We start from the raw sequence: 15,829 nt of genomic DNA, 5'->3' as shown, positions 1-15,829 counted from the left end.
ATCGTAACTGCACGTGTTTTAAAAGAGCAGCAAGTAGCGCAGAAATGCATATTATTCATCTGTATGCAGTTTATCCTGTAGGTTTAGATTCATTAAGTCATGCAGATGGGACTGGTTTGGGTTCCCCCCCCACGCCTTCTTTTTAGTGTATCCCACTTCAGTTCTCTGCAGCAGCAGAACAGTTCTCGATATTGATGTCGACCTGTAGGTCAATTCCTCAGCCCAGCTGGGTGGATTCTGCTAAATTATCATCTCTCTTGTGGCCCATTTTATTCTGTTTAAATCTCTCATCAGAAATTTCACTTGGAAACCAGTTGCTATCTCAGTATCAGAATGTGCACACTGAATATGTTAAATATCAGTGTATAACAAGGCTTCCTTTTTTGAGACGTATTTATGCAAATATCATAATGCAACATAGAGACAGCAGCAATGAACCCCGTCTGAAGAGGTAAATGTACCTTGCATCCCGTGCATGTGTCTTCCTGCTTTATTTGATACAGAAAGCCTGATTAGATCTCTAAAGATTACAGTTTAAAAGGGCTTGGAAAAAAAAAATAGAGTATTAGTAACTTGGATTTTTTTAGTGTATAATCAAACAGACAATCAGCTTTACTGATACTCACCGAGCATCACAGAGCTGGATTTCAGCTGCATGGCTCTGTGTTTATCGGAAGGGAAGGGGGGTATTCTCCCATCATCACAGGTTGGTTTTGTGTTCCCGCTGTGCGGGCACCGCGCTGTGATGCAGGACGAAGCTGCTGGGACCGTGCTGGGGACAGGGACAGATTGGGAGCGTCCAGACCCTGCATCCCTCCTGCACTGTTCTCTGCAGTTGGCAGCTCCCCCCTTCACCTTCCGAAAGCACAGACTCATTGCCAGCGACTCCAGCGAGGACAGATGTGTGCAGGAAAGACGCGCGCTGGAAGAGATGCGTAATATTGGCCATTTCCAACAGCGTTCAGCTTTGTAAAGTTGTTTTTATGCATCAAAGCAGAATGTTGAAGTCAACTGGGATGAATACAATGACAGCTGGCAGCTGTATCATTATAACCCTTCCACACACTTGCGGACTCAGGGAAGCATTGCTATTGTTTGTTGCTTTATTCTGCCTTTGACTTCTTTTTTTTTTAATGTCATGTTTTCTTTTAAAGTTACCTGCCCTAATCTGCAGTAACATGTGTGCATAAGTGACTGTATCCGCACTAAAGATATTCTTGTCCACACGTTTTTTTTGGCCACACATTTAGACTATAAGCTATATTGAAAGCATCAGGGAGAAAGTTATACAGAAAACATCAAACATAGCTAGTTCACTATTAAACCAGCTTTGTATTTTTAAAAAATATCTGTTCATTTAAAAAACCTTTAAAAAAACCTATTTAATTAATTGCCTTGCAGAGTAAGTTGCTTTGGAAGGCTGACAAGTAGCATTTTTATAGGCAGGATGATTTCTTATTAATGACCAAAGGGCATAAACACACAGTTTACTTTAACCATCTGAGAGCATGTGTGCAAGGAAATAAAGATGTCCTCCTCTTGTATTTTCTCTTAAATGGTTTTGACCTGGAGACTCTATTATGTCGATTGGCATGAGAAAGAAGGCAGTGATCCTATTTTTACTGTTTGTTATAGCGGTTTCAAACTTATCAAAAGAAGAAATAGAGGCTTTTTTAGATGGCTGCTTGCCAACATCACTAATCAGAATTTTAATGAGGTTTTTCTTTTCAAGGCCTAAATTAGGTCTAATTAACCATATATAAAGCAAACGTATAATGCCATAAAAGGGATGTAGCCTACTGCATATAGAACGCATTTCAATCGCTGTACAGATAGAAATATTGAAGACAATACACATTCTTGTGCTGGTTTAAACATGCACAGCTTTTTGTGTGTGTGTGTTACTACTGTTATGCCTTAATTAACAAATTGCCTTTAGAAATCGCGCTCCTAGGCTTTGCCATCTCAGAAGGGGAATAACGCGAACGCTTGTGGCTGAACCCCCTGTGCGATTCCCATCCGCTTGGCCACAGGCTCCCGAAAAGCCCAGTGGGACACAGGAGCGGGGCTCTCGTCCTTCCCCCAAATGCTCCGGTTGCCACCATCACGCCTATTGTTTGTGTGCTGGAGAACCCGCCTGCAGCGCCCGTTTCCCAACCGTCACAAAAAGGCACGGGCTATATTTAGTCTACGCACGCTGTTTTTCCTCCAAGCATTTAAGACAGAAAATTATTAACTATGCATCATCCTCAAAACACAGTGTTGTTTCTTCCCCCCAAAGTATATTTTGTGCAAAGAAGGACAAAACAAAAGGACTTCGCTCTTGCCACCCCTGCAAGGTTTTGTTGTTATTTATCGTACTCTGTTTCAGTTCCTTGTCTGGCTTATCTGTTACGTATGAAATATTCCAAAAGAAGGAAAGCAGAGTTGCTCAGATGCGGCTTAATGCAATTAAACACCTCAAAGTACAGAATTGCAGCTTCTGCCTGAACAAACTGTTTTATCCACATACTCCGGCCATGAACCAGGAAGTCTCTTGCAAAGCGTTCTTCTAAAATTCATGTTTAGTAAATAAATCTCAGTTCTTTATTCCAGTTAAATAAATATATCTTGTGACTCAGGTCATGAAACTGAAGATGAATAGCAGCAGTAACAACGGGGGTAACAAACCCACCAAAGCACAGCAGAACAGAATGAATATAAACACCAGACCAAATATTCCTCCTTGCACAAGCTCCAGGTCATCATTTCCAGTAGCTCTGGGCTGAAGTGTCCAGAATACCTGAGCAGGACTTTAAGTGCTGCTTTAGACCTGGTTTATCTGGAAAGCTGTAACTAGAGTTTACACTAATTGGCAGCATCTGGAGTTAATAAAATCATCTATCAAATGACCATTAGCTTGAACTAACATTAGACATATTCTAAGTAAGCTTAATAGCCATTTCAAATGTGTATTTCTTGAAATGTGTAAATAAATATCTCCACAGCAATTCTAAGGAAAGAGCCAAACCACGGGGCAGAGGGTGCCAGAATCATTTTGCATCTGTTACAGCGCTCTGGATAATGTTTTGGTTGATTTATAGTGGAAATATTTGTTTTTCAGCTGGAATTTTGGTAACTCAGAACAGATGTTCACAGCAATGTTGGAATACTGTCTACCCATGCTTCCCTGTTAAATCAACCATTACGCATTTAAACTAATCTAGGAAAAAGTTAATATACTGAGAAATGACTACTCTTACAAAAGGTACATAGTAATGGGATTCCAATTTGATCCTCTTTCCATTCTATCAGAACCTCAAGATGTACAATAACACATGCAAAAACCTACGAAGTGGCTAGATTTCATCTGTTTTGTGACCCTGGACGGAGAAGTGCGTGTCTATCATTACTGTTTTCTCAGAGCCTTGTCGTGTTGAACCAGCTCAGCTTTCTGACTTCTTTCCTCCTTCACTGAGCTACAGAATATTTGAACAAGGAGAGCAAAGAAGGTTCTTGCAATGAAGAAGTTATTTGTACCTCCTAAAAATCATTAAGAACTCAGCGTATTATTTTAAAAAGTTCCTATTTATATCACTTAAGGCGCTCTGGCTACAGAGCATGCACAAATACAGGTCTCTCTTGTGTCCCACAACATTCAGCCAGAGAAGCAGAGGGAGCGCGTCTCCACGCTCATTAAACGAGCTGGGTGAATAGCACGGTCTGAAACCCACAGACATCTTCACCTTTGCTTCAGGGGCACCGAGCTCAGAAATGACCAGTGCTTCTGGCAATTGGGACAGGCTGCCTTTTCATTTTCTTCCCTCTTTTTCCTGGGGAGGCAGGTCACAGCCTCCTCTCCAAGCGCAAACATCCAAAGCCATTTAGCTGATGCGAATCCCAGATTGCCAGTGGAGCTCTGCCTGATGCCTTTACCTTATGAGCTCTGTTGTTTCTTCTAGGAACTTTCAGATGCCCTGCTGCAACGTTCCTGCTTCCCAGGAAAGGTCCAAATGAGCTGGCATGCAGCTATTTAATGGTTATCCCATTCGCAGCTGCTCTTCTTGCCAAGTGGAATCACTATATTCTAACAAGGTCAGGGAGGAGCTGGTGGCTTTGAATTACAGTTATTGCACTAAGCTCTTGAAGATGTGCACAGGGATGTTTCCTCACTGATTTGAAGCACTCGTAATAATTCTTGGTAATAGGCTGAGCCTGGGGAGGACTTTCTGGTCAGTCCTTAGTGCTGGCAGCCGGGACGTGGAGCTGCAGAGCATCTGGAGCTCGGCACCTCTTCAGGCCTTGGTGGTTTCACACCCGTATTGCGTCCTGGGAGATGCACTAGTAACACTGGAAGAAGTGGAACCTCAGTAGAAGCTTGTCGTGCAAATGCGGATTTTACTAGAGTACATTATTTGCAGGCAAGTTAGTATTTATAGCGGTGACATGAGTCACTTAGATACCATGGATACAGCGTTTCGTCTCCTAACTCCACTAAGTGCAATCAGCTTTTCACAATATTTTGCACCTGCACGTGTACAACCGGATGATTGTTTTGCTCCTCGGGGCATTCCTTCCTCTGTGTCCTGGCAAGAACTGGAGCCAATGGGCATTGAAACGCAGCTTTGGCCAAGAAGCTTCCATGCAACAGAAACAAAACCGCAGCTGCTGTAGGCTTTTAGACAAGATCATTGGAACATAAAGTTCAGAACCATTTTATAAATACTGTGGTTGAAGAACAAAGTTTTCTTCTGACTTAAACCTTTACTCTTGTTCTGCAGCCTTCACTTGTCAGGACAGTTGGGTACAGGGGTTAAAGCACCAGCCTGGTGACCAGTGCTCAGCTCTCCAGCCTCTGCCACCACTTGCTGCGTGACCTCAGGCAGGTCACTCCCTGTCTATCGCTGTTGTCTCATTGTCCCTGTTTCCTGTAGGAGCAGGTGGGAGGATCTTAAGAGAACAGCATCAGTATCCCAGCTGAATATTTGCAGGAGTTAGCTGTGTGTTTTCATATATAAACAAGGTAACAAGGCCCATTATGATGTTGACAGGCTGCAGCCCTCTTGTACACAACAGCCAAGGACTTGTTTCCAGTAATAAGTCCTGAGGCAGTACTTTATATTTCTCCAAACCTCGCAGTAATATCCTCTTGCTCTCTCAAGCCCTGTTGAGCTGCTCAGGGGCTGGGAGGCAGCATCTGCCTGGTACCAGCATCGGGACTGATCGCAGTTATTGCAGATTTCTGCGCGTTGCTGCCACAGACAAGCAGTCTAATGATTGCTCATCATAAGAAATCTGAACTGCTGAGATCCCTGTTAGATCCTGAGGGTTTGATCCTGCTGGCTGCTGGTTATGATCTGGGCCCCAACCTGTGCTGCGGGTCCCATCTGGTGTAGACAGGCAACCCTTGTGAGATGCTGTCCTGCTAGAAAACACCTCGGTTACTCTGGGTTACTAGTAGACAAGACTAGTTTACCTGTGAGTGGCACAGAGGTCCTTTGGAAGTCAGTCAAAGGCTTTATTACGCTAAGATTAGTAGCTCCTGAGTAATCCCTACTAAACCAACTCTCACTAGGCTGTTCAAATTTCTGTATCTCACTGCCACGTAGACTGGTTTTTCAACTCAAAGATATCAGTGGAAACGCTGCATTTTGCGCATAAAGGTCAGAAAACGGTCCATTGTGCTCCATGCCACTGTCTTTTTGAAAAGGTAACGCTGGCTTTTTTAAAAGTGTAAGGTTTGCTGTCATCTGTAGGTGCTTGTACATTGTAACAGAAAGTAAAAAATGCATGAGCCGAAGAGAGAGGATTGTGGATCTCACACGCTGCAGCTGCAGGCACAAAATGCTGCGCTTCTGGTTCATTTGGAGAATACACACCTCAGCTCTCAGAAACACCCTTATGATAAGGGACCAGCAATAATGAGAGACTGCAAATCAACTGAGAAAAAAAAAAAAGGTTTCCAGTTGCATAGTAGGTAACAGGAGATGTGACTTTCCAATATTTATAACAGTTCACCTCAAAATTACAAAAATCAGCCTGATTTGGCTTTTTTCCAGGTTGTAGGTGCTCCAGGGGAGTAAATGCTACTCCTGAGCAAGGGCATAAAGAGACCTGAGCACCCTGACAACCTGTTCCCGGCCATCCCATCACCGAGCGAGGGGCAACAAAGGACAGCGGCAGCTATTCCGAGCTGGCGCCTCCCAAAGTCTTTTCGCTTTAATTCAGGCATGATTTTTCTTCTGCTCCAATAGCTGCCATTCCCTGTTGTACAAAAATATGCCAGCCCGGTTTCCTGCAGCAGAGATTTGCTCTGCTAGAACCCCGCGTGGAAGTTGTCCACATTTCCCCATCCCTTGGTTTTTAGGTGCTATTTTACTGCTGTGCACGTGGCTGTCATAAAGACCAGAACAATAAGCTGGCAGCAAACAAATCCATCGCAATATTGCCACTGGGTTTTTCAAAAGAGGTGAATGTTCGCTCTAGCTCCGGGTCTTACCCAAGCAGATTAGGTTCAGTGACTTCTCCTTGTGCCTCGGTGTTCGGACAATAAGAGAACCGCAGAGGAACTACGGCGTTCCCATGGGTATCGGTCGTGTTAGGAGCGCAGGGGAAGCTTCCCTGGAAACGTGGTGCCACTGCAAGCGGTGACTCCGGGGAGAAGCTGCCAGCAGCCTTTTCATCTTCCCTGCACCCGGACTCATGAATAAACATGGGGGAAGATGAAAAGCAGCCGGGACCTGTGTTGCTGTAGAGCTGGGGATCTTCCCGGCGTTAGCTGCAAGCGGCTCCCCTCTTGCTGGGCTACCCAGTGTTTCATAAATATATTCGTTATAAGCGGCGGGTGTCTCGGTGTCTCCCCGAAGGGAGGCAGAGCCGCCCGTCGCACCCGTGCTCAGCAGCTCCGGGTGATTTTAGGTCATGTTAACAGCAAAGCGGAGGGAACAGGCTGTGCTCCCGCTCCAGGCAGGCTGGGAATCACCCCCTTGTGATCTGGCCTCAAGAGAGGCTCGAACATATCTGAATCCCACCGTTATCTGTAATTTTAACACGTCCCCCACCTCTCAAAATGGCATGAACCAGCACAGCGCTATCATGGCTGAGGGTCTCACCCAGAAGCTGCATGGAGATGTGCAATAGTCTTAAAAATCTTGACAGGTTAACTTTCAAGCAACTCTTTTGTTAGGCAGCAGTCACCACTAGCAATTACCATGCTTTTATCTGTAGCTGTCAGTGCACTGTAAAAAGGGGCTGTTATTCCCATTTTTATAGAAGAAACAGATGTTCTAGGGGCATCAGAATAGTTTTAATACAGAAATTGCATGCCTAAAAGGTGTTCTAGAAAATCCCACCATTATCACAGCACTGATTTTATTCAGTGCACCCAGGAATTCAGCAGATCTGCTGGTCGTACTTTAAACCAAAGTAAGAGAAGCAAAGTAATAGTTCTGAATTTTTCATTTTACTCCCCTTTCGTGGCAGAGGAAAAGCTGAAACGAGACAAACTATCACAATTCTCTCTTTAAGGCAAACTTTCAGGTTGGGATTTGTTTGAAACTTCTTGAGGTTTAATTTGGTTTCGCGATCAAGAGACACAGAAGTCGCATTTGAGAAATCCAATTAGGCGCTAGCCCTGGCAGGGACACATGATGTGAGGCACGTACGTCCATCTGACTCCTGTCCTTCCCTGCTCTCAAACCCTTCAGCCTCCGTGGCAGAGCCGTGCTTCTTATCTCAGGTATTTGGGATTACTGCAAACTCAATTTACCTGTTTGGGGTTGTCGGACTTACAGGCTTTCCCTTGGAAACACGGTAGACGGTGGGGAAAAGGCAGCTGAGAACGGCTTTGCTCTAGGGAGTGATCAGAACTGGGTAGGGCAAGAGGAGAGATACAGGTGGATGTTGTGCTGGCATCAGAACTGTGAGCAACTACCAAACGCCATTAGTACAAAAAGAGATAGGAGGCTGTGCTGTGCCTTTGGTTTTAACAAGAAATTACGGACATTTCTGTGGATATCTCTACTCATTTAAGCATCCTGCCCGGAGCTAAGTGTCAGTTCTTTTACACAGCTGACTCTTTTTTCTGGATTTAGGATGCTCCACGACAAAAAACTACAAGTTGTTATAGCAAGGAGCAGCTTCCCTGGCAGTGATCCTGTCTCAGGAACCAGCTCTTGTGCGCTGGGGGTTCAAGGACGTGACGATGGACCTGACCGTGTGTCGCTGCCTTTGTTCCCAGCTCAGCGCCCCTCCGCTTGCTTTCCCGTCTGGCCGTGGCAAAAAAAGAACCCGGTGATTTCTCCTCACTTGGAGAGCAGCCATTTCAGCCAAATCAGAAACCACGTTGCTGATGACCCCGCCGTGCTGCTCACCTCTGTGGGTGATAGTTGTCCCTTGCTTGGATGAGTCCTCTCGTAGCACCCAGTTGTGTTAAAAAACTCAACAAACTGCATTTCCCCTGGCTAACGAGTTTTCTTTTAAGAGGGAATCTGTGTTTTTATGAACGTGGTGAAGTAACTAAGGCTTTTAGCTTCACTTTCCTGAGACTGCATTCACTTGTAAGTAGGTTGATGTGCGGATACATAACAGCCAGGACAAGCAATGATAATGAACCTGGGCTGAAATAGACTCCAGAATTTTCTACCGAACCACCCCTGAGCACAGCAGTAGAATAGATTTCTCAGTTATCTTCATCCAGCCACAGGACATGCCTGTTAGTGTACATTTACTATTGATTTGGTTTTGGTTTTTATATCATTCGCTGCAGGACTCTAAATGGTTATTGGAACACTGGAGCCTGTACTACGATGCTACTTCAGCATCCAAAATCAGAATGGGTTGAGCACATACACTGAGAGCTCAGGCCCAAGTGATTAGACTGTTCCTAAAGATGAGCACCTGAAGAAATGAAGATGAGATTAATTACATTTACACATTTTCCTTTAGTGATAAAGTAATTCCTTTGTGTTGGCTGGAAAGGAGCTGGGATGCATTACCAGGCTTTCGAGTAAAAATGAAAACTTTAGAAGGAGACCCAATGCTTTGCCTTTTCTTAGATAATTTTTCTTTCCCGTATCAGTGCTATTATTGTGATATTTTTATTTTAGGCCACAAACAATTTTCTTTTTCCATTTTAATCGTATGATTTAATGAGTTCTCTTCACATACAAGAGTAAGGATTGTTCTTGATGATAATAATTGGGCCATAGGGAAATATTGACTGTTTAATGGCTAAAGACCAGGGTACTTAAAAACAGATTAAGACATTTCTGACCCACGTGTAGCTTTATTATTGTTTATTATTGGATTTCAACTACCCATCCTCATATTTGGAAACATGAGGCTCTATTTGTAACAGATTTTAGCCCATTCCATTTTTTCCCCCCAGCTATATGACTTAATGATGAATGATACAAAACTGACCGCATCTTTCTGAGAAGAGAATTTAATACTACTATCTTGCAATAAAATAACTGATCTTAAAAGAGCGTTATGAAAATATCAACCTATTAAATCCATGGCAACACCAGCCACTGTTTGGGGAAAAAAAGATCTGAAATGAGTAATAAATCATCAAACCACCAAAAAATATGAACAGAATCTGGACGGTACAACCTGTGAGATGGCTGGTATTTTTAGTATTACATGAAAACAATCCCCAGGGAAAGGCAAAGCTGGTTACAGAGGACAAAGGCTCGGCTTTATTCATTAGTACATGATTTTTGGTACGCTATCATTGCAAGCAGTAAGGGGAAAGGTTTACTGAGGTATTTAGGTACCTAAACATCCCCCAGTGGCATTTATAGCAGCATCTAAGTAGGTTAGGTGCCTAATTCCCATTAACTCCATCAACATCTTTAAGCTGCTAAAGATGCCGAGCTGGTGCCCAGCCTGTGCAGCAGGTATCCCGTGGCTGCCCAGGTATCTGCGCTCACCTGCGGCGGCCGGAGCTCCGGCTGATGCTCCTCGCAGCGGGACGGGGCGGACGGCACTCGAGGACCAGCGGCACACACGTGAACTCCTGAGCTGACTTAGGGCAGAGCCACACAAAAGTCACTGAAAGCAATCTTTGCAAAAAAGGGCGCTGGATTTTGATGCTTGGAGTAAGCATTAAGGTGTGTGACTCAGTGAGTTTCTTCAGCAGGGTGTGAAGTATCCCATCAGTTCCCAGGAAAATCAAGATTTCACAGGGCAGGTCATGATAGCATTTGCTGAGCTTCAGGAGAGCCTTTCCCACCAGTCCTGCAGAGTGCGGCCTGTTCCACAACCACAATCAGTTTTCTTTAAGGATTTTCCTTCCCTTAACGCCCATCAACACCTTCCTGTCCTTAAGAAACAGGCTTAAGGAAATCTACCAAATAATTTGTTTTGGCTTCACAAAGCAGCCTGTCACAAGAAGCATTTCAATAGATGGAGACCATTCTGTGGGACAGATGAACCCGCATTAACCACTCTGCTTGACTGAACCTGTCTCTCAGTGCTCTGGCTTGGCAGGTTCATCTTCCCCAGCAAAACACTCGTGGTGAAACCCAGTTGTCCCCGGCAGCTGTGACACGGCAGCGTGGCCACGTACCCACCAGCACATACGCCTGACTGCTGTGCTTATGTGATGCTTGTGGAATGGCCGCTCACATACATACATGTGCTTATGTTTATGTGGTGGGGTTGATGAAAGGATCATCTAATTTATTGAGACCCTGTGTAGTGTTACAAGGAAGATATTTAGTACTCCTGAAGCTCAGTATTTGTGATAAGCTTTGATGGGAGAATGTGCCATTTTAAATTTACTGGAATATCTGCAGTATTTGAAAGGCAGTGTGGTACACGTATTCAGGTAAAGATGAACACCTCTATGTACCAGAACAGTATTTTTCATGATGTCACCTTTACACGGAAAATAAATTGAGGCACAGGAATAACTTTTGGCCCTGTGGCCATTCCCTTACATAGTCGCATTTTCATTATTTTAAATGATATGACGTGCACTTTCATTTCTTTTCCACTTTTTTTTAATTCTGGAATAAAAATGAGAAGTTGTTTACATTGTTGTATATTTTGACAACTGCTCTTTACAAATTCTTTTTAAGTTATCCTAGAATCATCTTCTCCATATACACAGTTTGGCTTAATCAAAATAATTTCACAAACTATTTCACAGAAAGGAAGAGGCAAGAGGAGACCGAGAGAAATAACCTAGGAAACAAGTATGCCAGCGTACAAAAATAGATGAGAACATTTGGAGATTGCAGGTATGAAAATGCAGTCTCAATAATGTAGAATCTGAACTAGCGGATGATCTGAAGAGGTAACGCTTGCTGGAGAAGCTGCTTAGATAGATGCGGAGATCTATTTCTAGGCAAATTTATACGAGAGAGGGAGAAATAGTCTCCAAGTTTCTGCAGCGCTGTCCTGCGTGGGTGGGGGGAGCGGAGCAGGCAGAGCGCCAGCGCCTGCTCTCTGCTCTCCCCTCCTGCACAGCAGCCCCTGCCCCATACGCTCGGGGTCAAGCTCATTACCAGCTCCCCAGGACGTGAACACATCGCTGTCCTCCTCCCGCAGATCGGACAGACGGACAGATTGAAATTGCTGTTTATGAATGTGTGCAGCCTGCCTGATCCAGAGTCTCCTGTCCCTAAACAGCTTCTCCCGTTTGAAACACCCAGCTGCAGTCACAGAGCCACAAGCAGCGTAAATCGAGATTGCGAGGGTCAAGGGGAGACTCAAACCTCTCAGAAAACTGGAATCTATATGCAAGCTGGATAGCATGGAAGTATGAAGTGAAAGTGCCTGTCATAAAGCATCCAAACGACTACAGCAAATATCGCAAGGAGTTCAGAACATTATATATCCTCCATGGGCCATAAGGCTGGGCCATCTTCAGAAAAGACATTTAAATAGAAATGCTTCTACAGTGTCCAAACCTGAAACTGAAGCACATGCTCTGTCCCTTCAGGTTGTGTTCTCTGGGAACACAAAGGAGGCTGTGAAGCACGTAGGAGCCATTGGAGCAAAATGTGGCTGAAACATTTATGTGTTATTGCTATGAGAAGTTTTCTTAGAAATATAAGTTACTGTGGGGCTGCTGAGCAAGCTTCTTCCTAATCCACACCACCTGTGTAGATTCAAGGATAATTTGGTTCTGACCTAGTTAAAAGTACAAACCACATTTTTCCTATTTGCTTATTCAATATATCCTGACATCTACTTCCAGTGAAGCCTGCAAAAAACTCCTTTGTGAGCTGTGCTTTGTTCCGGCAGGAAGAACGTTTGGTGACGTGCTCTAGAGCCCCCAGGCCAAACGCAGCGGATTGCTGCACTGCTATTCAAAGGAGTGGCTTGACTCGGATTTTATAAAAAGGTATATAATTTTGATTCAAAAAGATCAACAGCTACAGTGTCCTTGACTTGGCTAAGGACAGAGAGTGTGGCATAGGCACCAGAACCATAGATAAGTCTGGTCTATGTATCCACTCCTCAAAGTACAAGGATATTTAAATCCAGTGCCACACCTGTGGCAGACAGACCTCAAAAATGTGATTGCACAGCCTCATCCCTTTGTATCGGCCAACAGAGGTGAGCTGGAGTGCAGAGTGTGCCTGAACCTTTCCTTAAGTGTGAGGCTCAGAACAACACAGATTGCAGCCTGGGCTTTCCTCATGCTGTTACAATCCCATTTTCCTTCTCGGACTTAAGGTCAGAGATAGAGTTTTCCTTCGGCATATTCATCAGTGCTTCTGCAAAGTTTCAGGTCTTTAGTCAATACCTACCACGTCTATTATTCACATACACATGCTAGTGCTAGAGTTAGGTTATGGTTGGACTCAATGATCCTGAGGGCCTCTTCCAACTGAAATGATTCTATGATTCAGTATAGAAAAAGCCACCAGAAAAACGTAGCATAGAATCATATATTTGACAAAGCTGACATCATACATTGTGCTGTGAATAATGAAATTTAAAATGTCCTGTACTATTAAGGTACAGTGAAACCTGTTCATTAGCTTGCACTAGCACCCCCTGCCATTTTCTTCACCCTCTTTAAATCACCATCCATGTGTGCAAAATGATTTTGTTCTACTTACAGATCAACTTTGAGGAGGTGACTGATTTCTGCTGATCCTGGAGGTGGTTTCACAGGTTTCATTGTACTTGAAACTTCACAGCTTCCACTCAAGTATTTGCTGCATGTATGTATCAGTTTAACAGAATACAAAAGTAGAATAATTTTCATTCTGGCCTCATATTGTTGACAGAGTATGGTGTCTTCTACCAAAACTGTTTCTTTTTACTTGACAACTTATCAAAGACTCATTTTTCTGAAGCCCAACCACCAACCTTACTAAGTATTCATTTTAAAAGTCATCAGGGCTCCAATACTTGTAATAAATTGCTAAATTTCTATTAGCAAAATTGCTTCCATAAAAATAAATTTTTTTCAGTAGTTGAAGAAAAGGTATCTATGTGACACTCACTAGCATCGGTTAAAAGAAAGAAAAAGGTCACCTTGCATCTTTCAGTCAATGATTACCTGGAATGTACCATGTGAAATTACAGCCAGTGGCCCAATCTCAGTTCTCATGCTGGTCAAAGCAGCGAATATTTCCCTTCAGGTCAGTGGAGTTATGCCAGGAGAGAAGCCATGGAAAGACTGGACTGGACTCTAGGATAAGACTGATCCCTGCACACTGAATCGGGACAGATGAAGGACTGAAGGGAGATTTCTGCAACACCTGCGTCTTTTGTAGCAGCATTAAACCACCTGAAACGCTGGCAGAACTTCCTCTGACCTGAAGAGGAGAAATGTCATCAGGTACTATCACATTAGACTAGAAAGCACGTAGATTAAAAAGCGTGCATCTTCTCACTAATGTATGGAAACTAGACAAACTACTTTCTGCCAACAGATGTCCTCAGCTCTTGGACCCGGGGAGTTCTCTAATTCCATCATCATCATCCTCAGAGCAAAGCAAGCTCAGTGCGCTTGTTACGGGATGGATCCATGACGTTGTCTGTGTCACATGGCTAAAAAGAAACCAGAAATGCTATTAGTAACCCAAAAGAGGTTCACAAGAAATACCAAATGGAGCCTGGAGTTGTTATGATAACGACAACACTGTCAATTACAGCATTCTCTTTTTCTTGCTAGCTGTGAGATTCTACGGACAAAATGTGGAGTCTTCTGGGTGCTAGAACCTGGACTGAAGGTCTCATTTTCCAATATATTAGAGAGAATGCTTTTGTTGGAGACTCCTGGTACAGACTGGGGCCATTTCCTGTGAACAGAGCTGTAGACAATTAATCCAACAACAGTGCACAGCCCAGACTAGCAAAGTCTTACAAAACTCCCATGAGCTAGCAAGGTATTGACTTTGCCATCGTACCAGTTAAGGGCTGAGGCACAGCAGTCAGGAGGGAGTTGACCAAATGTGGAACCACATCACAGAAATACACTCAGTTTGTTAGAACATGAACTAATATTCTAGCGCCATTAAGCCATTTCTCTTCTTGCAGAAAAAGGCTGGTGAATAAATTAAAAAAATGATGGTTTTTACATCCTTCAGACCAAATTCTGGACATACTTCCACAGCCTTTAAACATGTAATGGACAGGCGTCAGTACTACTTTGTAAGGCTTAAGCCCTACATTTGACTTGCAGTCTAAGGTACTTTATATTTTTCAGGATTCTATATGAATGGAAAGAACCTGATGAAGGCTCAGTAAGGACAGATAAATGCAATAGGTTTACTGTTTGCAGGTGAGAACACTGCACACCTCCTGACGGGCGGTATGCGCGCCAGCCATACTGTGTGTGGGCAAGACACAGCCTCTTCTGCCTTCTGGAATAACGTGTTCTTGGTGCAGGAAAGAGCTTCTTTTCACTTAAAAAAATCTTGCTAATAAATTCACAGTTTTTACAGTCAAGTTGGTGCAAAGATGAATTTTGTAATATGAGTTCATTACAAGAACTAGCTGAAAAATACTGTACATATAAAATGCTGTACATACATATTGTACTATGACAGACAAACAGCTCTTCTCACAGGTTATAACACAGAGTGTCCCTAAAGCCCAGGCCTATATGCACCTTTCAGGTGCACTGGTTTAATTAAATATGAAGTGCCACTATGGAATTACTCTAGATTTACTCCTTCAAGTGAAAACAGATTTTGTCTTTCTGTCTTCAAGAGACAGAATTAGTCATTATGGCTTAATACTGAAGATATAACTCTAAACTAAAGTCTCAGCACGTGATTTTGTTTATCTGCATCATGACACAGAACTCCTTGCCATAGCTGCGGAACCATGGGAGCTGAATGAACCAGATTCCATCCATTCCAGCTCTGCCAATGCAAGATCTATTGCCTGCAGTACTACTCTAAGTGTTTATATCGTCTGCTTTTATCAAACCATTCCTGAGCAACTGAATTTAAATAAGAACAAAGTTATTTTTAAATTTCATGTTTTTCCCGTATGACTTCCCCAGGTAGGATGACTTGACCTCCTGTGTCCCGAAACTCTTCGCTCTATTTTTTCATGAGCACTCAGTATCAATCCTGTGAAATGGGAGAAAGTGCACAGGAGTAGAAGAGTTGTGTGGAAGAGCACTCATGAATCTTTGATGTAACCAATTAAAAAATTCCTTGGTAAGTGTTTATTCTTCAGAAGACTTTTCCTCCTACATACGTAGGACCAGGAGGCAAATGACAGCACGCCCAACCTTCTGCTAAGCCCTGTAAGAACTTGTGTTCCCATACAAATAAATGCAAGGACTCTCCTGACCTTGAGTAGTGCTGAGTTGTGGCACTGAAATTAGGATTATGATTTTCTATATTCAATGGCATAACATTGT

The 15,829-nt window shown here is 43.4% G+C and overlaps 1 protein-coding gene across 5 annotated transcripts in view; it reads right to left on the bottom strand.

The window, feature by feature from the left end:
- Positions 1-9,569: 9,569 nt before the first annotated feature.
- The window catches only part of STXBP4 (syntaxin binding protein 4), a 65,348-nt gene continuing 59,088 nt past the window's right edge, over positions 9,570-15,829 (bottom strand). For 4 of the 5 annotated variants that reach the window (XM_065852432.2, XM_071816264.1, XM_065852431.2 and 1 more), the window contains one exon: positions 9,571-14,001. In XM_065852432.2, coding sequence (XP_065708504.1) covers positions 13,890-14,001 — 112 coding nt within the window. In that variant the 3' untranslated portion in view covers positions 9,571-13,889. Of the gene's footprint in view, positions 14,002-15,829 lie in introns of all 5 variants that reach the window. The other variant, XM_071816265.1, reaches the window with a different exon arrangement.

This window comes from Patagioenas fasciata, chromosome 18 (assembly GCF_037038585.1).
Source record: "Patagioenas fasciata isolate bPatFas1 chromosome 18, bPatFas1.hap1, whole genome shotgun sequence".
NCBI classification, from domain to species: Eukaryota; Metazoa; Chordata; class Aves; order Columbiformes; family Columbidae; genus Patagioenas; species Patagioenas fasciata.
The sequence above is the reverse complement of the archived record's forward strand: the minus strand, read 5'-3'. Positions and strand labels throughout refer to the sequence as shown.